At 47.6% G+C, this 27,297-nt stretch overlaps 1 protein-coding gene across 1 annotated transcript in view; it reads left to right on the top strand.

The window, feature by feature from the left end:
- Positions 1-27,297, top strand: part of LOC119440783 (uncharacterized) — a 123,941-nt gene that overhangs the window by 58,427 nt on the left and 38,217 nt on the right. The window contains exons 7-8 of the mRNA XM_037705662.2: positions 310-647; positions 21,523-21,816. Coding sequence (XP_037561590.1) covers positions 310-647; positions 21,523-21,816 — 632 coding nt within the window. The remainder of the gene's footprint in view (positions 1-309; positions 648-21,522; positions 21,817-27,297) is intronic.

The following is a 27,297-nucleotide window of genomic DNA, read 5'->3' as shown; positions in this document are numbered from 1 at the left end:
GATAATTGCCAGAAGACGCTGAATATAAGCCCAGTCACGTGCTCAAAGATGGCGGCACTTATGCGGCGGCAGTAAAGAGTGCACCATGTTTGAGTTAGAAAAATACATTTCCACAGACGTTAGTGGAAATGATCCAGTTTTCTATAAACATTACGGGAAACACTGGAGGTCGCCATAATTAATTACAACGCTGACTCGGCTGATAGCATTCATGTTGCTACCTCAATCAGTTGAGTCATAAGTGTTTAGCATAAAGCATTCGCACACGCGTCGCTCTTAGCAGAAGCACACGTTTCTTTTGGCTCGCAGCAGCCGTAGCAGCAACCGTAGCAGCAGCAGCAGCGGCCGACCGAGCAGCCCTGGGCCCCGTGGCACCGCCAGCCGCCGTCGTGGCGACGCCGCCCAGTCCGCCGAGCCCGACGGCCGCCGCCGTTGTGCAGCAGCCGCCGCAGGCCTCGTCGCTCGTGCTGGCCACCCCGTCCAGCCTGGTGGCGGCCAAGGACTCGCGGTGGCTCCAGCTCGAGGTGTGCCGCGAGTACCAGCGGAACAAGTGCTCGCGCCAAGATGCCGAGTGCAAGTTCGCCCACCCTCCGCCCAACGTGGAGGTGCAGAACGGACGCGTGATCGCCTGCTACGACTCCATCAAGGTGAGCCAAAGAAAACGGATCGCTGTATCGCGGGGAGCGCGCGCGGCGGCGGATACATTTTTAGCCCGGCGGTGTGTCACCGAGTCGCCTGCGGAGGAGGTTGCTATTCCGGGAGGGAGCCGCCTTTTTCTTGCGCCCCAAGCTTGTTTAGTCTTGCTCGAGCCAAGCCTCTTTTTTGGCTCGACCGGGAGGCGCTTTTCGTATTTCGGGAAACCCTGGTCCGGCAGCCACTGGCCGACGAGCGCCATCTTGATCCGGTTGCCGCCCGCAGACGCCCGCGACTTGCGCAACCGGCCGCCGCCCTTGAGCGCGTTGTCGCGTGCTGGCGACGAGGATGTCCGCTCATTACGAGGCGAGCGCGCAGGAAATGGCGGCAGCCAACTCCCACTCATTGTTTCAAAATAATGCGGGTCCCGCGACAACGCCTCCTTGCTTGGCGCGCGGCTGAACGCCAGTCGTTTTCGACCACCTGCGTTTCCCGCTTCGTCTCCGCCACTTTACACGTCTTGAATACCAAAACTCAACGCCACATTCAAGCGACAGGCAGATCCTGTCGCGTCGCGGCGCGCGGCAACCACATGGACGCGACATCGCGAAAAAAAAATATAGCGACAAATGTTTATTGTCATCCTAATAAAATTTCAACCAGAGTCTAAATATGCCGTCATCGCCTGTAAGAATGCGTTCCACGTCGTAAGCGTGACATCAGAAATCAAAGCACTTTCTCGGCTTTCGGTCGCATCTCAGGCCTATCAGTGCCTAAACAAACAATGATTTTAATAAAAACGACAACACCTTGCCTATACTTCGTCCTCACTGTGAGATGGAAAAAAAAAAAAAAAAAAGCGAAGGCTGATTTTACCGCTTACTACCTGCTGTCACGGCGGAGGCTAATGCCATGTTATTGCGCAATCCGGAAGCCGCCGCGCTGGCTTCCGGGCGACAAGCGAAGTTTTCTGGCTGGCCAGCCAGAAACCGGAGAAGCGACGAGTTGCCCTCCGCGACGGCAAAACGTTTCGCTCGGAAATCGCGTGCTTGTGATTGAGTCTTTACCGTGTTTTGATAAGCCAGAAAAGAAAATATATCTGGCGACAGAATGTTGTTGCACTAGGCCCCTCCTGGATTTTGAGTTTATCGATGAACGAGGGTCGCATGGTAACCAGCCCCAGCTATATTGGGCTTTTGTGCACGAAATCAGCCTCTGAATATGCTTCGATATCGGTGACATCACGTATCGATCGGCTCGTGGGAAACCTTTCTTTGCTCTGCAAGTCACCGTAATTTCATGGCCGTATAAATGCGAATGAAGTCTCGGAAGAACAGTGTAACCCATTTAGTCTTGCTCTTAAACCAAGCCCATTTTAGAGCTAGGCGCGCCGGCCGGCACGCCAGGACGCGTATGCATCAATCATCTTAAATATTTCTTTTCGGTTATGTTTAAATAAGAAAGTTATTTGTCGACAAAACCTAATTTGTTTGTGTGCAAAACATGGGGGTGTATGAAAGAGTGTAGTCGTTAGTCGCCTTCCTCGTGCTTGTGCGAACAGATTAGTTTCATATCTTCTTTTCTCTTTGTCCTTTCTGCTCCTTACTCCCTCCCGCAGTGCAGAGTAGCCAACCGTATAGTTACTGTGGTTAACCTCTCTGTCTTTATCTCTCTAAAATGCAATGTAGTTTGGCTTTACAGATAACTATACCCGAACAGACTCTCTGAAAATCCATGACGCCAGGCAACCTGGTGTCGAAACTTGAGGTTGGTGTTGCCACCCATCCTGCGTTTCTTTTCGCTCTTACCGAGCCTCGTCCGACGCCATGAGTGATCGCCTCGGTATTGCTAGAAGCGTAATTCACCAATAAGGATTAACTTGATACATACCTCTCTGGTGTCTTTTTTAAGAGTTGCCGCTGCAGAAGTTTATCAGAGCTAGTGAACTCACGGACACACAAGCAGGCGATCCGGCGAAAGGCCAGCTAAAGAACTTTACTTTGCACAATAACGAAAGAAACTTTGTGCTAAGTGTGCGCTTGTTTAAACGTGCAAGTATGAGCCAACTGGCCCAGCAACACCACGTTATTTAAAGCTATAGCTGCCCCGACGACAAGCATTTATTGCCGCCTGTTGGCACAGAAGAAAGATGGGTTGGGGGTGGGGCAAGGGAGAGAGAAATAGACATGGGTCCGTGGCATAAAGTGCCTGGTTGTTCTGACGCGAAGAAACATGTGGACTGTTAACGTGCTCCTGATTGGCCCACGCTGATCGTAGCTAGCTTCCACTTCGGTGCCGTATTTCGAAACAGAGCAGGGAGAATATTTTGCTGTTGTTGGCATAGGTTCATCAAACTGCCGAATTAACAAAACCACCGGCTTAGTTACAGCAACTGCGCAAATAAATGACCTTTCTGTAAAACCGTCGCTCTTCCAGCGTGTTAAACTCATCGCGACCAAATGTTTGCGAGGTTATGTAATGGCGATGGCTTTATGTGTCGGGATGTTAAATGAAATTTTCTAAGATATTAAGAGGAAATTTAGATGACAGAAATGTAATTGACTTCCGGATATTGAGGAAGCCTTCACATGGTCCTAAAATTTTAAGGTGAGCGAATGACGTGAAATATACACTTTGAATGCGGAATGCGAAAACAAATGTAATCGCCGATGCACAAAATGGATGGAATACTTCAGTCTACGGGCGAATGTAGTAGCGAGCTTGACGAACCTGCGCGTAATAGATCATAGTCGCCAATAATCGAGCACCTAATCGATGATGCCTATCTACTGAGAGCACCTATATCTAGACATCGACACATCGCGACGAATCACGCAAGAGGGCCAGCTAGAACGAGTTTACCGGCCTCAGCTTGACAGTAAGGTACGAGACCGGGCTATAGTTGGTGCTTGTTAAAACAGCGCGAAACGAGATGGGGAAAGAAAAAAAAGGCGGGATGAAGGCCAGCGCATGTTTTCGTCTCGCCTTTTTTGTCGTCCTTTGTGTCCTTTCGCGCTGTTTAACAAGAAGTTGACAGAGAGAGCGGAATGCAGTTCTACTATACTCATTTCAAATGTACTGTTATGCAAAGCAGACTTCGAAGAGCGACCTTCGTCGCGAGATTTGAATGCTGCCGGGCTAGCAGTAAGAGAATAAAAAATCGCGCACTGTTTCCCTACTTCCTCCAATGTCTCCTACAATACCCTATGGTGTCTTTCATTTGTGTCCCACGGTTTGCTTGATGAACTTGATTCCATGCTTACAACACAGATAACTGCAGATGTTTGTGACGGGGATATTGACCGTAGGCGGATATCTAGCATCGAATTGCCGGCGGTTGCTGCGTCCTATCGCCGCCTTTTGAAAGTGGCAGCTAAATGCGGAAGGTTGTTCGCACGTTATCGGAGACAGCGGAAACAGAGTGGACGCGACATCACGTAGAGGCCGGCGAGAAGCCAGCCCACACGAAAGCGTCGCCATTCACGCGAGCAGCCGACTCGCTTTTCTCCTGAAGGACGTTTCGGGACCGGCTCGGTCCGCTCTTCAAGGGGTGACTGACGCGGCCGAAGAAACAGTGCTACCGCGTTCCACACTGTAAGTGGCGGCCCTACAGACTGGGCGATGTGTGCAAACAAAACGTGGTTCGTGGCGTGATTTTTGCAGCGCGAAGCACTGCCCACATCGCTGTTCTTATCCAAAAAACGCGGCTCGCCAAACGTTGCGGCTCGGCTTCAGTATCGGAAGAAGCGCAGGCAGTCCAGCGCTTGCCGTTCGTGCATGAAACGGACGGCTCCAAGAGGACGGCCCCCTCCTCTCGTGTTCCCATCGCCGTGTCTTGACCGTGAGCGAACCCGTTCTCAACGGGCTCCGTCGACGCTTCCCGCGGACGGCGATTGTCCGTTCGGAGCGGGGCTATTCATCGGCTCTCCTTCACGCGGGGCCAATGAATGGCTCGCGTATCAATGAACTCCTCGTCCTGACGGGAAGAAGTTGCGTCGAAAGCGCAACGCCACTAATCCGGGAGGGGGCGACAATGGCGCCGCGAGGGGGGATGCCACAATGGCGGCGCCCAGTTAATAGCAGCACTTTCATTACGGCGCGCCCCTACTCGGGCGTGGCCGCCCGACCGCGCCCAGCAGCGTCGGGTCCCCGCTGCCCCAGTCGCGCCACATTTACGACGAGCCGGCGTTCGCGCTGCGGCAGCGCTCTCGTCGACCGTTGTATAGCGATCGCCGCCGCATGAGCATGCTGGACGAAAGCAGGCATGTTCTCTTGCATTTTTAAATTACGTTGTGTCGACTGTAGTTAGGCAGCACCAAAGTCGCGATGGCAGTTGTAGCAGTCGCAGGTGTTTGCGACTACAATCGAGCTTCCGACTGTTCTCGGAATTACCAGCAATGAATAGTCAGAAATGTGTGGCAATTCACATTAAACGTTGGCACGCGCATCTTGTGGCGGCACGTCGGAAATATCGGCCATGTACATTGGCATCTTGCGTGCCGGCCAAGGGCGAATGATGTGAAGTCAAGGTTTCTCAATTGGCGCATCCTCCGCTCCCAGAACAACGAGCCAAGTGGGACTTCCGAGTCGCCATGTTCTTTTCGGGACGTCCCATGGAGTACATTGTTTGGAATCTCAGAAAGAATTTCACCATCGTGAGTGTTTGTGTCCTAACGTTATGGCCACGCATCTAATGATCCGACAGTTGCGTGATAAAATTATTTGTCTAGTATTCGTTGATGCGAACACCTATCCTGTAAAGGAACGCCTCGCATAGTGAAGTCGCATATTTCGAGACGACAAACATCGCGCTTTTACTTACCGTTGATCCTGCTGCGGCTCTGTTCTTCACTCTTACCAGTGAGAAAACATGAAATGAATTCGCTTGACGACATTGGCACCATACATAATTCGAGCGGCTTGCAACTAGCTTCATTACATTTCTTGTTGCCTCTTTCGTAATAATGTGCAACCCGACCTATTGTTGTTATTTCACGCGCACACACACACACACACACACACACACACACACACACACACACACACACACACACACACACACACACACACACACACACACACACACACACACACACACACACACACACACACACACACACACACACACACACACACACACACACACACACACACACACACACACACACACACACACACACACACACACACACACACACACACACACACACACACACACACACACACACACACACACACACACACACACACACACACACACACACACACACACACACACACACACACACACACACACACACACACACACACACACACACACACACACACACACACACACACACACACACACACACACACACACACACACACACACACACACACACACACACACACACACACACACACACACACACACACACACACACACACATATATATATATATATATATATATATATATATATATATATATATATATATATATATATATATATAGCCTGTGACATTTATTTAGTCCAAGTCGGCCTCTTCCGGTAGACTACTGCAAGAGGCGGACATTATTTGCGCGGAAAGACGCAGGGCACAGATTGTGTTTCACAAATCAACTTTTAATTTAGGGCACGTGTTAATTGCATCTCGCTGTGCCGCAGCATCTGCTCGTCGCACTGTCCATTCGATGAGTACTTCTCCTCATTTCTCCTGCGAAACGAATTTGTGTCGGGAGGGGTGCCGGCTTGGGCTCCTTGGTAAAGCATAACTCGATTGTCCTGACGATCAGCGCAACAGAGTAAGCGAAGGGGGACAGAAGAGAGCGCTCTCGTCTTCACTCAACAAAACGGTGCGAGGCAACCCAACTATGGTCCCTAGAATTATTCAATATTCCAGGGACCGTAACCCAACCCGCGCCAATTACTTTGAAGCGTCTTCGAGATTGACTGGGCTTTCCCACGGGAAAGGAACCTGGCCGGGGTGACGTCACTACCAGCCCTGCTTCCGTTAGTCCCAAGGTTCGACCGGCGAGCCAGAGACATAGAGCGCACTTATAAACGGACACTAAAGAGAAAAACTTCAGTCTGACAAAGTATTCTCTCAAAGGTCTATTTTTTTTTTCGTTGTAAGAGATTAATTACCTGAAAGGTCAAATATCCCATTATTGAATTTCGAGCTAGATTTACTCAGCGTTGTACCAGTGTGGCGTCACGAATACCTACTCGTATTTAACTCTCCAGCTGGCACCAGTTTTGATGTAGAGTTGGAGTGTTCGACAAGTGAATTCTTATTAAGTACAACAACAACAACAAGCCCATACGTGAGCTCGACGCCTGCGCGCGTTCTTCATACCTGAACACACCAAGAATGTGTGCCTACAGTACAATATGCGACGAAATACTTTTTTTTTGTTAACTTGACTGAAAAATGCAGGACATAGAGTTTTCTAGGGTTCTGAACACACTGGGCATCTTCGATTATCCGTTCCTGACAGTCCCGGACTGTCCGAAAGACTGCATACGCAACAACGCTCATTGGCTGAAAGCACCGTCTCGGGTAGTCCGGGACTGTCAGAGACGGATAATCGAAGAGGCCCACTGTTGCCGCAGATACAGTGTACTAGAATTCTAGTACGCTGTACCGCAGAGCAGATAAAAGGAGCCAGCCAAAGGAGCCAGCCAAAGGAGCTAGCCCACGGAGAGACACGTATTTGTGAGCACGTGCGCTCCCGCGCGCTGCGTGCGATTCTTTTCGAAAAGCGTCGGAAATAACTGCACTCGGACGGAAACGACGGTACACTGAAACTATATCCGTTCGCTTCTGCAATCGAATCCGATAAACAGCGTACTTGTTTTGTGGAAGCCAGCCGATGCTGGCGATCGAAAACAGACCAAGGAGTCTCGCTCGCCATATAGATCGCGAGCGAAAGCCAACAGAGCGTTCCAAAATGACGACAGACGACCGATTAAACGTCGAAGCCTTTCAATTTCTGATGCATTCCAGACTCGCCCTGTGTTCACCCCGCGTACCTATCGCTGGCGCTGTGTGTGACATTGTGAGTACATTGAATTCCCCAACTATACTTAAAGAAACTGAGTGTATGTGTGCCAAACCAGCATGTAATGACATGTGGGTGTCTGTACGAAGTGAATGGGCGGTGGAGGAGCAGCTTTGCCCAAGCTTCTCGAAGTGGCGAAAAAATTGCAACACAGCATAAACGGCTGACGCTCCACTTCTCCCGCCCGATACTGCGGAGAATCCTCTACTTTTATCTTTTGCAGCCGGTCTGATATTCCATAAAACACTGCGTGAGGCCTCGGTCCTACGAACGGTCACTAAACAATGTTTAAGCAGAGTGGTCGATGCCGTTTTGACATGCAGGGCCCGTATTTTGTAACATTGTTTCATTTCTTTAGAGGGCGCCCCCGTTCCTGCGGCGAGCGTCGGCGTCCCTCGTAACCGAGCGAACGAGCACAGCGAAGGATGAAAGAGCCAACGGGGAGCGCAGCGGGGCATAAAAGACGATAGCGAAAGGAGCGCGAGGAGGAATGCGGACTGCGGAGGATGAGGGTATGGCGAAAGCGTGATAAGGAAAGCGTAGTGCCGCGCAAGACGGGCTCTTCGGTGACGATGACTACGAGATGGCGCCAGAGTAGCGCGCGTTGTCTATGCACCGATGACGACACCGAAACCATATATAGAAACAAAGCGCTGCATGAGCGGAGGCGTGCCTGCGGCGGCTGCTGTGAATCGCGCCCACGCGTCACCAACGTGCCGCCTCTCGCGATTTCCCGATTAGCGAGGCAGTCGCGCCACACCTCTCTCTGTTTGCAACGTGCCGCAGGAGACAGATTGCACGCGCCAGCCACTATATCGCGAAATAAAAACACTTATAGAGCTGCGCTCAAATTTCGCATTATGGAGTATCGTAATCGTCGGCGATTTTTTTTTTTTTTGTGAAGTCGGACATCGTGCTTAGTTGCCGATCTCAGTGATGACAGCAGCGCGGGGTAATGTAGCAATCATATTCAATTTTTGTCTTGCCGCACTTCGTCAAAGGCCTACGTACGTTATCACCATGATCGGGTGGTCGCGTGCGGTGGACCTAGCAAATCTAGCCAATGAATCGTTACGTCATACTGGTCCAGGTGTTGCTCAAACACGGAGAAATGCAGCTCTCTGCTATGCCGACCACGTACGTGGATGAGCGCCGAATGCAGCGTGCCGAATGCGCGCTGCGAGTAAGCGACTTTACTGCAGGGGGGTGCCTTCTTCCCTTGTTCACGGCCTCCTTCCCATACATAGATGGCGTGTTTCGCCTTTCTGACGTTTGGTTCTACAGCGTGCGTTCTCATTTTCTCCCACCAGAATGGCTCATCGTGCGACTCTGTGCCACACACAACTGGTGTTGCGTCCTTTGCGCAGTGACACCTTTCGCAGCGATTTCATCTCAGGCACGCGGTGGTCCTGAGCTGTGTAAGCCTGGCCCGCAGCAAAAGCTGAGCATTATCTTTGGCGAGGGAAAAGGGTCGTCGGATAAGGCAAAGTGGTACCTTGCTCACGCGCTCACTCAATGAGAAATGGTTGTCCGTATTATATATATATATATAATAATTTGCTTCACCGTGTTCGCGTTATTTGGGGCATTCCCTATAGTTGGATAACGCACAGGTGAGCACATTCATACCGAAGATGTATCAGCGTGTGTCCTTGACGTCACAGAGCAACACTCGTCATAGCGTGCTCGCCTCGGAAACAGAGCAAACACTGGCCCGGTGTCAGCAGCGGTGCACTGCGTGCGCGGACTGCTCGTGCGGAGGCGCTGCAGGTTGGCGGCGCGCGCGACTGGCTGCCATAGCGACGGGGATCGATGCCGAGCCGCGCTTTGGCGGAACGCAATTTTCGTTGCAAAAACAACGACACACGGCGAAAAATCGTCTCAAATAAGCGTCTTCACATCGAACCGGATTGTTTCCCTCTTACCATCAACGACAAATCATTATGGTAACAAATATCAGCTTACGGCTTCCACAGCGGTGAACATCGAGAAGAGAGAGGATAGTGCCGTGACGTGAGAGCGAAACTCTTCAGGAAGCGACGTAACAAGCATTGTATTTTGATATGGCATTGTAAAAGTTGATAACGCTACTTCTGTGAGCGCAGATTAGCGTGGCCTCCGAGATCGCGGTGCGCCGTTTTACCTTGTATTTAATGTTTTTCCTCGTTTTTTGTTATCTCACGGCGGGAAGCGACGCAATCTCGGATTCTTTTTGGCGCACAGCACCCTTGGCTGCTTGTCCTCAAGCGGGCGGAACAGGTCGTCTACGAGCTGAACTACATCGCAAGCTCATTCCGCGGCCTTTGGGCAGCTTTAGGCGACTAAAATTCGTTCGTGTCAGCTGACCGAGGTGACGACGTGTGGTACCGAAAACTTCCGGCAGGTGGCAAAAAATGTGCGATGTATATTTAGGCATGGTTTAGGTGTATACGTTGAATGACGTACGTCTGCGAGCGAACCGTTGTCGTTCCTTCATGCATAAACATCTTCGGTGCCGCTACAGCTGAGCTGTGTGTCACCATGTAGGCGGCCTCGAAAGCCGTCCTTGCTCCGCCCGTGTGACTCGTGATATATATATATATATATATATATATATATATATATATATATATGAAGTGCCCGGTGTGGCAACGAAGTGGGCGACCCGGAACGCTGCATTTGGTCATGTCACTGCCTCAGTGTCGTAAAGACAGTGACATGACCCAACTGCTGGGCAGCTTAAAGAGGGAGGGGTGCCCACGTTCCATTCCAGTCAGTGTCGAGAGGAGGTGTTGTGCCGGCCACCTGCGTTACACCGGCTTGATGGACAGTTCTTATCTAGCTTCAAGAACCACAACCACCGCCACCGCGGAGCGTGATCGCATACCTCTCTCCTGATAGATCTGTGATTAAATAAATAAATAAATAAATAAATAAATAAATAAATAAATAAATAAATAAATAAATAAATAAATAAATAAATAAATAAATAAATAAATAAATAAATAAATAAATAAATAAATAAATAAATAAATAAATAAATAAATAAATAAATAAATAAATAAATTTGTGTTGATAAATCTACGCGTGGCTCCGTTTTCCATTTTACTTACCCGCACTACTTGCTCAGACTCGGGATTCTCAGTCCCGCTGCGTTACAATGTCACAGTTCAATCCACTCTACATTCTATCAAAAAAAAAAAAAAAGAAAAGAAAAAGACCCGTGTTGCTGAATGACTGCAGAGCGCTTGTGTGTGCAAATGCATGTCTTCTCCTGGACGCAAAGGCTATTCCTCATCCTCGCGAGCGGGAGAGCGACGTCAAAAACGCCCTTGAAACGCCTTTGTCGCCATCCAAACAAAACAAAGGAGTTCAAAGGAAGATGGAGATGAAGTGATCAGCAGTGGACAAACAGGGGAACGACGTTCCTCATTGCGTGGCGGCAAGAGCAGGCGTTTGTAGAAAAGCACGAGCCACATGTCGATTGCCTTGACGAACAAAAGGATTAATTTCTTACCGCTTGGGCCGCGCTTGTCGGCTTCTCCTGGCACATCCCGGCGTACAGTCGCGCCGTTATCACGTTCGTATATCACTGTTGCTAGCAAAAGGCTATACATAAGCAAGTTCATCCATGAAGATCGACAATTTTCTATGTAAGACGGTCGACAGTGTTTTCCGCGTAACAGCTGTAGTATTGGGCCATCAAGGGGGGCCCTTTATAGGCAACTGTGCAGCATGTCATGACATGCCTGCCGCGTGCATCGAAAACGGTGTCGTCCGCCGCGGCGCCACCAGCTGGGGACATAAAAAAGAAAGAAAGAAAAGCATACGGAACGGCGTCGCCCGTGGAAGCTGACGCGTCCCAACCCCGTCAGCTAGCGCCGTTCGGCCCAGCCAAGCGGCCGAGAATTCAACTACGGCGCAGACATTCTATCCCATTGCAGCCAGCGTGACACAGCAGGCCGCACCTTTTTCTTTCTTTTTTTTAAATCCAGCGGCCGTGCAGGAACGCATGCGCTGGCCAATAGATAAATGAGCGGTTCAAAAGCACGAATCAAGAGCGCGCCACGCAAACCTTTAAAATAAATGTGTGGAAAAACGACAAAATGGTGCACATGGCGGTATCGGCGAAGGTTGGATGCAGGGGCATCCACGTCTAATTTTTCCGTCAGAAATTCAACAGTTCATCATACATTTTATACTGCCGTCGTAACTGTGAAATTGCACTACCTGTCCGAAGCGAATATCACTGCCCTTCACGAGGCACTGGCCCAAAAATGCAATGCTTCACAGGTGCGCCAGTAGCAATAAGTATGTCCCCGTTTTGGCTAGTTACAATGAGCTTAGCTTGAAATATATTTGTTCTTGTCAAATATTTCAGGGTTTTCAGCAAATACGCCTTTCAAGGCATGTAAGATGCCGTCGATAGTTTCTGAAAATTTTGCTTGCGCCTGTTTTTGTTAATTTGTCATACCTCAGAGGCACGATTAATGAGTCTGGGAGGGCAGGATCGGCGAGTTGCATTTGTTTTCGCATTTTTTTTTTTTTTCATAATAAACAGTCTTGCTAACTTCCATTGCGATGCTTGTAAAAAAAATATCGCCTTGTCCCAGCGTTCGACAAGATTCGTATCAAACGCTGATGCAACGCTTGTTCGCCAATAGCAATGACACGCTCTTGCCATTTGCACGCTTTACCTGCCATATATGTTACCTGTCCGTTCGTCCACTTTCATTTCCGTTTTGGTTGTTATTTGTGCATTTCAGTTAAACGTAACAATTAACGTGCCGTGTACTTTGTAAAGCACCGCATGCTTAATGCCTAAGGTATGGGTTTTGCTCCCACTTGCGTAAATTTGTGCTTTCGTCTACTTTCATTTGCATTTTCCTTTGTGTTTCTACATTTAAATTAAGCATACATAACTGTCCCTGTGCTTTCTCTTGCTTAATTGTATGCTTTCATTAAATGTAAGACCAGACGTACGACAGTGTCGCCGGTCTTTAGGTATTCACTCCTACACCGGTGTTGCACTGACTCTGGGATCAGCTCGTGCATCCTGGAACGGTGTTCGTGAAAGCTATCGGAGTGTCTGCGCTGTGCATTAGGGGGCAGCGGAAGAGATAAAAGCTAGGTGCTTGCTGTCCCACTTAAACAATTCCGTTCTTGCTTGTCGTTCTGTCGATGGCAATGGATGTATAGTGTTGTATCGTATACGTTGCATAGCGTCGTACATAGTTTCAAAGCGTCCACCGGCTTCACAGGTACAAGTCGTTGGGGAGTTGTGCGAAGCCGAGCTATTTTTTTTTTTTTTTTTTTGTTAAATGTTTTACCGACGGAGCTCACCGCATGAGATGAGACTGTCCAGCTGCATATGAGCACTAATCAGAATCGCTGGCCGTTCGTTCATTCTGTGGAGCACCTAATGTAAAAAAGAAGAAAAAAAAAAAAAAACCTGTCAGCCCTTCCACTTGGGTAGAGATGGAAGACCGGTGAAGCTGTACTATGGTGGGAATTGTGTCTATTAAGATGTGACGGTGTAATTGGTTATTGAACTATTAAAGAATGAGAAATATATATGACCTGGTGGTTTTCATTTATTTAGTGACCACAAGGGTCGCTACGGTACACCGTCATAGGGTGTATGGCAAAGGTTGGCACGTTCTTCATAAACACGTCACCAAAACCGCGCGCGTTCAATGCGAACGCGGGCAAAACGCCGCCGCCGTCGGGAACAGTTCTGAACGTTGTTTGTGTGACCGCACACAACCGCTGTCAAAACGCTGGCTACGTGACGAACGGCTAAACGCCGTTGTCGACACTGTTTGGGGAGAGGCGGGCGAGAGCCCAAAGAGAGTCGGCGGCAGAGGCCGGCAGGGCTGCGCGCATGCGCCGCAGTGGGAGAGCGGACAAGCACACGCACAGTCTAGGGTGCCTCGATGCCATCCTCGCCCACCACTCCCCTTCCACTGCCAAGTCGCGTTTGCTCTCCGCCGTGCGTTCGCTCTATGTGAAAGCTCGCGTCCCTCGCCCTCGCGCGCTTTCTCTCGCACATACAGCATACGGCTAATGAGAGTTTATTTCTATTGCCGGACGCGACGATGGTACGAAAAGGTGAGCCCTTAACAGCTACGCTGTAAAAAAAAAAAAAAAAAAAAAAAAAAAACACCGCATATCCACGGGGTGCATGATGATGAGTGGGCGAAGCTCCGGAGGGAATCATCGGTAAACCGTGAATCTTCCGTGTAATTCGCCCAGTCTCGCCGCACTAAATCGAACGATTGACTTCCACCAATGACACGCGCCATATGTGACGTCATTCCTATTTTATAACAGCGCCCTTCATTATAATTGCACCATCTCCCGCTTAAGGGGACGCTAGCACAAACGCGTTAGAAACGTGCAGTACTCTAAGGGGAAGAGGCCACAGCGTCTTACGCAGCCGTTTACACATGCCGGAACGTGCACCGCGTTTGCCGACGCCATCAGCGTTTATGAATACGGGGGTAAGGCGGAGAGGCCACAGCGTCTTACACCAGCTTCTTGCACGGGCCGTAACGCGCTAGCACAAACGCGTTAGAAACGCGCAGTCTTTCGTTAATGTTGTGTATTTATTGCCATCGTGGTGCGTCTGTCCATGTGCGCTTCGTGGCGTAGTGGTTAGCGCCACGCGTTCAGAAGCGAGGGGGTCCCTGGTTCGATTCCGCTACGGCCACAACTGTCGGAATTTTTTTTTCTCATAAAAGTAGACGTGGCTACCTACTACGACGACTACTACTACTACAGAGGAGGGACAGACCCACACCCTAAGGAGCTTCGCCCCTAAAAGTTACACCATCTTCCCGTAGGGGAACCCTGAGTAGTATGCGAAGCAGCCATGGGGTCGACTCAAGGTAGTTTTATCAGCTGTATAAACTTGGACATGCAGCAGCACCAGCAACGCTCAGAGCTGTTGTCGACGCCGTCGGCGTTTTGCCCGCGTTCGCACCGAACGCGCGCGGCGTTGGTGACTGTTGCCGGTGCCTCTGGGGCGCCTACCGTCGCGCCTCTAACCTAAGCTGCTTCGCATTATCGCGCACGGAGTCGCAGGTGTTGACATTCGTTGTGCAATCCGGAGAGGAGAGAAATGCCGAGAGGAGAGGAGATCAGACAAGGAGAGGAAGGGGAGGAGGATGCGCAGTGCGGGTGTGGACGCCGCACGACGGATTCAGGAAGGGACATAGCCCCGAACATAAGTGCGTCGCATCTAAAAGAATGCAGCTGTGCTAGCCACTATAGCTGTGTAGAACAAACATGACAGTGGTGACGTGCTCAGGCAACAAAACAGCTGATAGCCGCTCGTGTCTGTGCTCCCCTTCGAGATGGCACGCTTTTTAGCGGCGTCATTTGGCTGATGTGGCTATCTTAAAAGCTTGTGCTTTATTTTCTTTTGCCAGGTATATATTTCCATTGAAAGCATTTCTAAACTTTGGCTTTTCCTGCTGTATAAACACATTGTCATTTTATGTAATTGTTAACTAGCCTTTGACAAAGTTGAACATGTACAGTCGGAAACGATTAGGAGTTTGCTGGGTTAACTTGGGTAAAGGAGGTGACTGTAGTTCTGAAAATGCGCTATTTGCTGAATATAATGCCAGAAAAAGATATGTTGACTATTTACATCACAGATCTCCCAAATTTGGTTGCGCTACGTCGCATTGATCGAACCAAGCAAATTGCGCTACCGAGATGAAAACCTATATAAATTGATAGATTCGGACGCGTTTATGACGTGTTAGCACGAGCGACGGCACAGCTTGGTAAGAAAGGTCCACAATATATATTTTTTTATTTTTGTGTAATTGTAACGCTGTGGGTGCTACTCACGGGCGAATCGAGTTAGCGTTTGTAGTTGTTACTTCCTCGGAGGTAGATGAAATTCGCACGCGTTTACACGACTAGAACAGGCGATTGACCTGTCTAAAGCAAAGACTAGCCGAAACACATAGCGCACAAACGCTACCAGTTGATATTGCAACGGGTGTGATCTCTTTGCCGTGTCTTTGGTGTAACACGTCAGCCATGATACCGTAGAACGAGGCATTCACGCGCGAAACTGGACAAAATAGTATACGAAAATGAACCGCGTACTCCAACGCAGTGTACAAGTAACGCAGTATCGTACGTTGGACGGAGGTGGTGCTGACGGAGGTGGTGCGTTGGACAACTTGGTGCTGAGCTCCAAGTTGTGTAAGACGCGCGAAGTATTGCCCCGTTTTGAAGAATGTTCTGGAAGTAAAGCGAATTCGGTAACATACGGTCGAAGTTGTCCCTCATGAAAGAACGCTTAATAATGTATATGTTTATTGTTTACTAGTTTACATGCGAAGAACAAAGATAAATTTATCTCCAGTGCCATTTTTAACGCGATAGAGTTGTCGCAGAAAATCCGGCGTCGGCATTGGCGCCCGCGAAAACCGGCCAACCACGTTTAGGTATGCCGCACCATTCTATCATTAACGTTGCTTATACCTTGTCTTGCATTCATGGCAAAGCTATTCCTCGGAATTTTGAGAATGACAATCCACAAACAAATGTCATGAAACAAAACACCCACAGCGCATGCCTTTTATGTTAAATCTTCTCAGACTGAAATATTAAAAGTGTGAAACAAATACGGAAACCTGAAAATGATGTAATTTCTTTGGCGCGGTTGTGCACTGTCTCTGGAATCGGCCCACGCAAGAGGCCGCGGCCGCGTTTCCACCAGAAAGCTTGCCTACGTTACAGTGCCTGGATTCCTGGAATATACTTGTAAGTATATTCTAGGCACTGTACCTACGTGCATAGCGTTCGCCGCCAGTGTTTACCAGTAGCCATTACGGTTGCATAAGCTGCAGTCGTCGGGAACCATGTGTAGCAGTCAGTGATCTTTGAATGCTATCGCGTTCCACTCTTAAAAGCGAAGCTTAAGCGTCCTACCCATTTTCTCCGTGTTATGGTATACGCAGATGCAACAAAATTCACGCGCCGATTATATTTATCACCGTAATCTGGATTTAGTGACTTCCTTTAGCGTTAAAACTGTGGGTTTCAAACGATTCTTGAAAGCTCGACTAGCGGGTTTTTCGATTTTTATTTGCCAACGTGAGGTTCTTGTCGAAGCCATAATGAACAAGGAGCGGTCAAGGGCGCGTCTTTTATACCCGAGCGTGTCCTTATGGATCACGCCACCACAAAAGCCCCCTCGCACGCGAGTCGGCATGACGTCAGACTCGCCTCGCGTTGCGCCTTCGACCCGCGCTCCTACGCCGTCCCGGTTTCCGACGTCCTTCCTCAGTCTGCTTAAACCTCTACCAAACGCTTCCTGACTAACGAAATTTTGAAACCACTGTGAACATATAAGGGGACTGAGCGTTTCAAGGCGCATTTCCATTTTCTTGCAGCGATCGTTTACAAATTTTGGAAGCTCCTACCACCTACTAGTTGGAGAGACGTTTATTACTTGGAAAAAAAAATTACACATATATATATAAAAAATGGCTTTCCCGGCGAGCTCGTGCCTAATTAGGTTAGGTAGAGCAGTAAGCTATCGTATATCGCTTTACGGTGGGCACGGTTCCCTCTTTGAAGGATTCAGTCGTTTAGAGTAACGACTGAGCTCCTACTAGTTGGTATGTATATACTTTTCTCACACTACAGCAAGGCCATGTCACCCTGATGTCTCGTTTCGTGCTCTTGTAACTGTAAATATTTCATCTCCCTCTCGACCTCGAACTTGCCACGCCGCACACCGCATGGACAAATCACATTGGTAAACGTAAATGAGAGTGCGCGTGGCCACTCATGTGTCCGAGGCGATAGCGGAATCTTGCCTTCAAGGATCGCAGCAGCGTTTGCCGCAGTTTTCTGCCGAGATGACGGTCTAGCTCAAGGTTCCAAAATATTTTGCTCCTTTTGAGGTCCGTCGCCCTGGTGGATTAGGCTAGAGTGGAGAGAAACTTTTCGGTCGTGCTGCCACGCGACAACATCCTCTGCTCTCTACTATATGTAGTGAAGATCAGTGACACTATCAGTTCTTTAGATAGCATTGATTAGGTATTTGTGAATGCGACCTCTTGCTGTTATCTTTAGAGCACGTATAGCAGATAAAAGTAGGCGACGAAAAATCGACCCCCAGCCTGGCACTTTGTTGGCGTCTGCACTCGGTGCGGACCATTCGCGCTCGCGCAGGGCCGTAATCTGACAGCTCGCGGCGTCTGGTCGGCGCTTGTTACGAAAACTCCAGTCATGGCCTTCGAGACTAAGCACGCCCTTCTAGATTTAAATGAAGTCAGGAGTAATAATCGAAAGGCAGGATACGCGGGGGGGTTCAAGGAATAATCTTGTCTATCAACTTCACCACCAGGGACCGCCACAGACGAAGACGACTTTTTTAGACTTCTTGTTCGTCGTCTTCTCGAAAGGAAATTTTCCGCGCGCACCTTCGAATGTTCACTTCAACTGATACCGCGCGAGAGTTAGCTGCGCATAATATTGCGCCGGCTATCGCGTCGGACCAACTTGGGTCACTTCCCAAGTTGGACCCAAGTTGATCCAATGGTTAATTCCGAACCCGGTTCCCTCAGCACAGCAGCTGGATCCCATTAGACCATGGTCTACCCAGTGACTAAAGTTGTCGTGGGCCGATGAAAAATTTTAGAGACGGACATAGGTGGATACCGAAAGTGCGTTAAGTAACCTGAGAATGCTAATGGCATAAAAGAATCAAGCTTGGTGCCATGTACCACAACCTTACCTCGAAATTATTGCACTTTGCCTGTGCCGCTTAATTGGCCATTCCTCCTAGTGGGTATGCGCCATGGCTTGAGACCATCATCATCATCATCAAGAGGTGCATTGTCATCATCAGTAACGCCCGATAGCAGTGCACGAGGAGATATCTGTTCTGGTTCTCCATACTTCTCAGGCAAGTGCCCTTTGCGAAACCAGTTGTAGTTGTAGGATCTGCTGTAACGCGAAACGCGAAAACCGCTAATTGCGCGGACGCCGTAGCGTATGAACTGAAGCAAACGTTTGGCACAACAGTAGTTTTTGTTCAAGCGTGAAGAAGGTGTAGACGTAGGCCACACACGCAGCAGCCACGCCGCGGCTTTCCGATGCCTCGCTCTGCCAACTTCTGATACTCATAGCGCCGCACAGGTCCTGTAAGAGAGAGGGATACATTTTTTTTTTTGTAATTGTTGGGCACGTGCTGGATATGTTTACTGACCACGTATTTGCCCACCTCAGTCAACCTGCTCTCAGAACAGCCGGCGACTGAAGCGGCGCCGCACAGATCAGGCATCGTTATAGTTCTTGTGTTCTGAGGTCTTACGCCAAAAAGCACGCGCCCGTTCGCATTTGGATCAAAGGAGCAAAAAAAGTCCACTTGACTGGCCCGTGGGCTCGCCGCGGGCCTCCGCGTGCTGGATGTGTCTGATGTTCTATGCGAACACAACCCCCGGTACGCTCCGGCCCTTGCGGCACGGCTTCCAACCACAGCGTAGAGTTAGTAGTTGGTTATATTAAGTCTTTGTACAGCTTGTAGCCCAACCTACGGTTCTCAGCGGTTCCAACTTTGATTGCCCCGCTGCCCCACGGTTACCCTGAAGATCCTGCGCCGCCTGCTTTATTTATTATAATCTGAGGTGCTATCCTGGGGCTTCGCATGCTATGCGCTTTGCGTTGTAAGCACAGGGCAAATTCCAAATGGCCCGATACCAATGCACAGATCAACGGCTCCTAGGCGTTGGCACAGATACACGCCGGCGGTGTGCGTCGCGTCTCTCCCGAGCGGCGGCGCTACAGTCGCTGGACTGGCCATACGGCTCGTGCCGCCTTGGTAAAATCAGTTTCCTACAATGGTGAAATAGTTTTGTTGCGCGGGGAAACGGTCTTCCAAGGATGCTCATACCGGTTTCGAATTGGCGCTTTTGAAAAAATTGACTGAACGCTCGCGCCTTTGCCCCCTTGGTTGCTTAGCGCATGTGGAAAGACAATCGCCAAAATGGCGGCTCGATTGACGGCGATTCCTAGCGGTTCCGCGCGAGCGACCAACCCCGCGAACGTGACAAGCTGCGTTGTGTTGCAGTTGCCGTGGCGACAGCCGGCCCTTGGTCTGCTGCGGCGAGCTAGCTTTTGTCGCAGTCCCCAACGTTCGCGAACGTGATGTGGCTTAACATTTGTCGCGCCACATAGTATAGGACCATTCCTGGATTGCAGCCCCCCCCCCCGCCTTTTTTTTTTTTTTTAGGCTGCACTACATAAAAAATATGCATATTAAGCACATCAGTCACATCATGTTTTGCAGCCTCCTCCACTGACACATATACCACATGCTTCTTACACATGATAGGGCGACACTTAGCAAGTATGAAAGTTGGGAAACAAAGATAATATGGTTTAATTTGATGCTAAATTCATTATGGGAAACAGAACGAAAAATGAGACAAGAAAGAAGGACTAGGCAGGCACTGTTTAGTAATAATAAAACTAGACAGATGCTTTTTAACAGCACCTGTCTAGTCTCTCTTGTAACATTATTTTTCATGCTGTTTACTGTAATGAAGCCGTACCAACAAGCTCAAGTCCAGACCCTTTTAAAGTTGATATTAAAGTTCTCAAATGCTCTTTTGCATTATGACCCGGAACAAGAATTGCAGATGTCGATATGATTGTTTCTTATTAAAAAGTAGTGCAGTATGTGTTTTTGCTGGTTGTGCTTGCATGTGGAAGCCGCAGTGATCAACAGAAATGGAGCGGGCTTATGTATCATGAAGGGTCTACCTTCTGGGTACCAAAACTGGAACTTATTCTTTGGAAGAAGTATCATGGTAAATTACTTAAAATGCTCAGGTGCTTGCTGGTATTTCTTTCTAGACTTTAGCAAGTTTAGACCTTTATTGAACACACACAAGATGACAACATTCTCATGCTTGCTGCAATTTTTATGAGTTGCTGTGTTATTTATGAAGCCACAACACCGTAATGTTAATACATTCAGTGCTAGTTCACAGCCCTCGCCTCATTCCCAGAACTGAGTGATATAGTGTTCGACTTGGGAGCTTGTGTCTTTGATAGATGAGAAGGTGCAGACATAGTTGCATAGGTATTCACAGCTCAATTCCTCATAAGCACACGGCTGTGTTCATGCGAAGAAAGCACTGTATTCAGACTGGCTCATGCACTTCAACCATTTTATGTGATATGGCTTCAGTTGAAATTGGAGCACTGACATTTGTGTTGCATGCAGATATGTTTTAGAAGAAGAAACGGGATGGTGCCCGTGCCTCATAGCTGGTTAACATTACTTTTGAAGTAACATGCAGCACCAAAAACTGCATTCTGTGCACATCTAGCAACACCACATTTTGTAAAGGAATTCTCATGCTTCTAAATTTTGCTAGGGTCACATTTTCTCATGGTCCTCAGGGGGTATAACTTTTATATAAATAAAACGGCACATGGTGTGGGCTTACTATTTGCGTTCAGTCAGCATTTTTCTTCTTTTATAGACACTTATATCTGCAGCCCTTACTATTGTCAGTGATCATTTACGTTTACTGGTTTTTGTTATCAAGCAATTTAAGTCACTAATAGTGTTATGTGACAGCTATCACATAACAAAAATGTCTTAAAACATGTGTCACATTGAACAACAGCAGTGAAACTGGGATGTCGTGGGAAGGGAATTGAGTGCAGCAGGAGTGCCACAAAGCATGGAGCAAAGCATTTTTAAAACCTCGCAGTGCAGGAAGTGTTTCAGGGACTTCTTGCGTATGCGACATCCCTGTGTGTGCCACGTGGCAGCAAATTGTGGTAGACACCGTTCGACTTTTCCTGCAGGGTCGCTGTAATCGAGAGAAGCCCCCGTGCAAGTATTTCCACCCGCCACAGCATCTGAAAGACCAGCTGTTGATCAATGGACGCAACCACCTGGCATTGAAGAACGCACTGCTCCAACAGATGCCACTGCAGGCCATGCTTCCCGGACAGCTTCCGACGGCGGCCGTGGTAAGTCCCTACTGGTACCTGGGACACATGCAGAGGCAGCAGCAACTGCAGCAGCAACAGCAGCAGCAACAGCAGCAACAGCAGCAAAGCTACGCGCTCTTCAACGGCTCCCTCGCTTCAGCCAAGGTAACCAGCGCAGTGCGCCCGTTGAGGAAAATGCTCTCTGCCAGGGTGGTCACCACACTGTGACACAGGTGGTCTTTCGTGGCCAGCAGGTCACTTAAGAAAGTAGGAAAGTGATTTCCATATGAGTGCTTTTACTTAAGGACAGCTAATATCAGATTCGGTGGAAAGTACAAACCAAACAAACCCGTTTTTTATAATGTTATGTTCTAACACCTTGCCAGATACACTTGATAAGTGTAAACATCATGGAGTGGATTTATTCATTGCACTTACTATGCTAGCAGGGGTTGATATCGAAACTAGGTGAACATTGTGCGATCTGGGCAGATAAAAAGGCAGCCAGTTCCACGAAGTGAAATCTGTCGAAACAGCGGAGCTGTGGTTGTTCTGTTTCTGCGATTGTCACGTATGTTTCTTTTTTTCCTCTGTGGTGATCTTTGTTTTAGACTGAAGGAACGACCACATCTCCACTGTTTCGACAGATTGCGTCCCATCCCCCGCAATGCATTAGGAACGCCGTCGCCTGTGGAAGCCGACGCGACGCGTCCCCTCCACCACAACGCGTTAGGAACACCATCGCCTGTGGAAGCCGATCGCGTCCCATCTACCGCAACGCGCTAGGAACACCGTCGCCCGTGGACGCTGACGCGTCCCATCCCCCGCAAGTAGCGCCGTTCCGGCCAGCCAAGCAGCCGCGAATGCACAGCTTCGCGGTGGTCGCCTCGTCCCCCTAGCGCGCCTCTCCTCTGCTGGTCACGTGACCTCTTCGGCTCTGCTCCTGCGTGACGGCGGCCATCATCGCCGGCGCACGCTTGACTAAGAACAGCTCCGCTGTTGAAAGCCTCTTGCTGACATTTGAGTGTATTAGACCTACTGGTGACAGTCACTGTGCAAAGGAGATTTGAATGAATTTTACCTTGCCACTGAGATGAAAAGTCTTCAAACTGCTGTAATTGTTCTCACACATTTACGTCTTGAAATTCTTGATCAAATTATAATAATTCCGGAGGCTTCCTGAACATGAGTCTTTACACAAGGTTATGCATAAAGAACTTGCATCAAGATTAGACCAGCAATAGCTGAATAAATCTCGCATTTGCTGCTGCCAGGATTATATTTTTCAGTTAAATTCAGTTAATTCAATAATTATTACATCCGATATTGAGAGATTTGTAGTCATTCTCAGCCTGCGTGCCAATTAATGAAGTGGTGTTGCATGCTTGGAATAAGGGTGTTGTCATTGTGTTCACTTGAGTTTGTAAGTTCAGTTCTTGATCGATATGAAGAGTACAGCTTCACCCAGACAGGTTATCTTAGATGCCTCACCTGACACCTTGCTCGAACTTTTGAGAGATGCTTGTCAGTAGTGCGCATCTGGAGTAGTCTTCATGGAATCCTTGAACTTTCTTGAGAACCTGTCTCTGTTCGCATGTCAGCATTTGCCAGTGGACATCAGTCACTTAAGATGGTCTTCAGGTGATGAAAGTTATGTTGTGTCTGTGAAATTACTTTTTTATTACAATTTCTGCTCAGTCACTGAAGTACTTACTATTTGTATCTTTGAGGGTGCTTCTTAGAATTATGAACAAGTAATCTTTGGCTAGGTGATCAGTTTTATACAAAATCATCTGCTAGATAGAAAGCACAGACTGGGACATAGTCATGGAGCAGCAGATATCTTTAGTACTAGTCACCGTGCTATGTCCATCGTAGCTTGATGTGACCAGATAAGCACCCGGTTATTGCTTTCATACATCTGCATAGGTCCTGACATTATCTTTTCATTTTTTTTATAGTTCTTATCACCATGAGTTATGAGGTTAAAACTGTTTTGTGTGTATGTTAGGAGAAAGGTTTAGCAGCAGAATATCCATATCCCAAAAAGTTGTCATCATTACCTTTCTGTTCGAAATGTGCGGAATGTTTAGCACCTTAACAAATGTATGCCATGCTTTCCTGTTTGCTCTATAGGTATGAGCAATATGTGTCTGTTTCATTCCTCATTCCCTTCTCGTGAGACAGCCATCAGGTTCACACTACAACTTTTATGTTGACCTAAGAAATCAGTATTTTAGCGAGCACACTTTGCTTAGAGCTAGGAGAATCTCAGGAATATTTGCATAAGACATAAGTTTTGCGCAGGCCCAATGCTATAATGGAGTTTTAGTATTTCGAATATTTTGTTTTCACTTGGGGACCTCAGGGGGCACTTACCATCAAAAATATGATTCCACACTGCAAAAAATATTCAAGATGTTGGCAACCTAAGCATCTTCGTGCTACTTCTATGGACCATGGCTTGTGCCTGGCATCACTCAATCTCAGAGATTGCAATCTGCAAGACTATGAAAAGCCCATTGTTTGCAACAATGTCTTCAGCATGGAAACAGATTTCTGTAGGGGAGAGGTAGGGTTCACACAGGTGGGGTTGCTGGCTTTCATGTTTGAACCATAACTAAAGAGAGCTCCAGACCTATACAGGCAAGACTGCTGTAATGTGCCTGCAATATGCCCTTAATGCTGCTAAGATCCCATCACTCTCACTGACATAGTGGTACCAGTGACCCATTGTAGTCCTCATGCTGTTTTATGCCCTTGCAGTCTGCATGCTCCCTTGTATTGCTCTTTTGACATAAGTAATTTTTATTTGTTGCAAATTTACACTTAACAGATATTATAAAAGAAATAAGTAAATGTTACTAGAATAGTTGGTGACTGCACACATGTAAGGCACACAGAGTGAATGGGCTCGGAAAGACTACACCAACTTGTGAAACAGCGTGAAAAACAGACAGAAGGAACACTCACCACAAAGTGTTGCATGACAACAAGCAAGGTGGGATATGGTTGCATATGCTTTGCAACTAGTATCAAGGAAACAAAAATGTTTTGGTACCTACTCAAGCTTGCTTGGGACTAGGTTCTAAAATTTCATCACGAAAAAACATCATGTCTTATGCAAAATATTGCGCAAACTATCTGACAAAAGTGGGAAATTGAAAGCGTATGGTTGAACTCACTTATAACAATATTAAAATGTCAAGGAAATGTCAGTTAGACTGAATAATCGTTTCAACCAAGTTATGCAAAAAAAAAAAAAAAAAATCGGTAAGGAGATTTTTTTTTTTTTTAAAGAATGCAGCCCACAGAGGAAGTCATATTTGCAGCTTCACAGTAAAAGAATGCTTAATCTGTGACCTTCACTTGCTTAAAAAAAGACAGGCTTTTAGCAACCTTGCATGCTATATGATAAGTGTGATCACATGGTGGAAATGGGGTCAAGTCATCCAAGTGGCTAAGCCACCAGAGAAGAGCGACAGTGGGGGAACAACCTTTTTTAACTACTCGTCTCCCTTCATTTTTTCATTCTTCCTTTCTTGTCCTTTCTTCTTTTTCCTGGGGGGGGTTGGTTGGTGGGAGGCTTTACCACGAGTAGTGACACCTAATTACAATGTCGTAACTTTGTCGTATACATGCAAACATCACTTTTGTTTGCTAATAATATTGTTCTTCCCTCAGGCCAATGTGAAAAGAATTGTCAGGGGCTAAGCTACTAGGTTAGCATCACTATTTTCCCACAATGCCCCTATTAGCTGCCTCATGCTAAATAGATTCCATTGTTTTTTAACTTGTAACTGATTTCATCTGATCAAAGCAGGGCGGCCATTATTGCTCATTGTTTTATTCATTTAAACGTATGGATGTTGTTTTTGTCACATGTACTTGTGTTTTAACATATTGTTATGAGTTGATGCCCAATTAAAATCATTGCACAGTGTGCACTACAACCATCACTCACTCTGGTGGCTTCACAAGTTCTCTGAGCGTGCAATATAATGGGGATCGCTCAACTGCAGTGTGTTTACTGAGGGGAGTTTTTCCACACTAACCGCAGCAATCATGCGCCATTTCTTTAGACAAACAGGGTACAATGGTGCTGCTAGTGATCAACAGTGGAATGCAGATTGATGCAGGCTGCCTCTGCAGTGTCATCTTTTAACTGTGAAGCACACGCACACACACACGCACACACACACGCACTAGCAGTTGCAAGGGTTTAAACTCCGTCACTTGCACCTAGCACTTGATGCTGTCATGCTTGATGCTTAGGGCATAAAAGAGCGATTTGAGTTTCTGAGAAGAGCAGTGTGCATACCACACGATGCCCAGGAGTGATGGAATGACAGAGCTGAAGTTGGTGACCACCTTGCCTTGAGCATTTTCCTCCTTCTGCCCTTTTCATCATTAGTGCAACTGATTACCATTCTGTTACTGGCATGGCTTCCTCCTCTGTGTGTAGGAATTTGTTTTCCTGAAACGAAGTTGCACTTTTCGGTACTAAAGCAAACTTTGCATGTTGCCATTTTGTGCTCTTGCTTGTCTGCAGCATTTTTTTTATTTGAGTGGGTGAGCCCTCTGGAACCACTGCACCTTCTGATGACCAGCTTTCATTGCTAATTGTCTTGACTCTGGTGTGAAGATCAAGATGCACTTTTGCCAGGCACAGTCTTTAGGTAACCCTGGCCTATATGTATAACTGATTCTCAAGTTTGCCGGGGTGTTCACAGCATTGATTTTCACTGATAAATTGAACAACAGCATTTGTTATTATTAAAGCTAAGTGCTATGCTGATGCCAACTGAATGTTGACGTTTATATATAAAAACAGCTCATCAATTTCAGGTTTTGCATTTTTGCAGAAGCGGATAAAACAAAATGTCACATTTTCTTTAGTCAATAATGAATGAGAAGTATAAACTTCCTGGAAGTGCTAAACCTCGGATTCTGTTAGGTTATCGTTACCTCAGAATGCCTAGTGGTAAGCATCATCCTTCGTTTGTTTAATGTCATATTTCTTATTTTTCACATGCAACAAATGAGAGATTGGTTGCTCCTGTGAAACATTTTCTAAACATGCTTTCTCCAATAATGCTTTGCTCATATACTTGTCCGTTTGTCTAATCAGTTCATGCTTCAATGGTTAGATGTCTGCACATACTTAGATTACCAAAACCTTCAATAAGCATTAAGATGCTATTTGGAAAGCACTATCCTGGTGCCATGTTGAAGGCTGTCGAAGCTATCTGCTACTGTGCTGCACGTGTTACTTACCACAGCACCAAACTGGCAAAATAAATACTAGTGAGGTTCTGCAGCTATGGCTTCTTAAGTTCCCCTATAAGAGTTCGATAGTGATACCAGTCGGCAATCATTGAAACTACTTGTATGACACTGCGCCATAATGAGCTGTCACAGCTTGACCATCAAAGAAGTTCAGGACAACACTATTAAAAAGGCAGCTATTTTGGGTGGAAATTGAGTTTAACTTTATTTGCCGAGACACTCATTCAGACTGAGAAATTCTGGGAAACTTAGGCTTTACCCAAATGTGAAGAACCTTATGTGCACCAGGTGTTTCAGCGAATGCTGGTCAGAATTTATGAGGACAGTGTAGTAATCCTAAAGAAACTGTCTTCTTTT

Source organism: Dermacentor silvarum, chromosome 2, assembly GCF_013339745.2.
Source record: "Dermacentor silvarum isolate Dsil-2018 chromosome 2, BIME_Dsil_1.4, whole genome shotgun sequence".
NCBI lineage: Eukaryota > Metazoa > Arthropoda > Arachnida > Ixodida > Ixodidae > Dermacentor > Dermacentor silvarum.
This window is presented reverse-complemented; position numbering and strand designations above follow the sequence as displayed.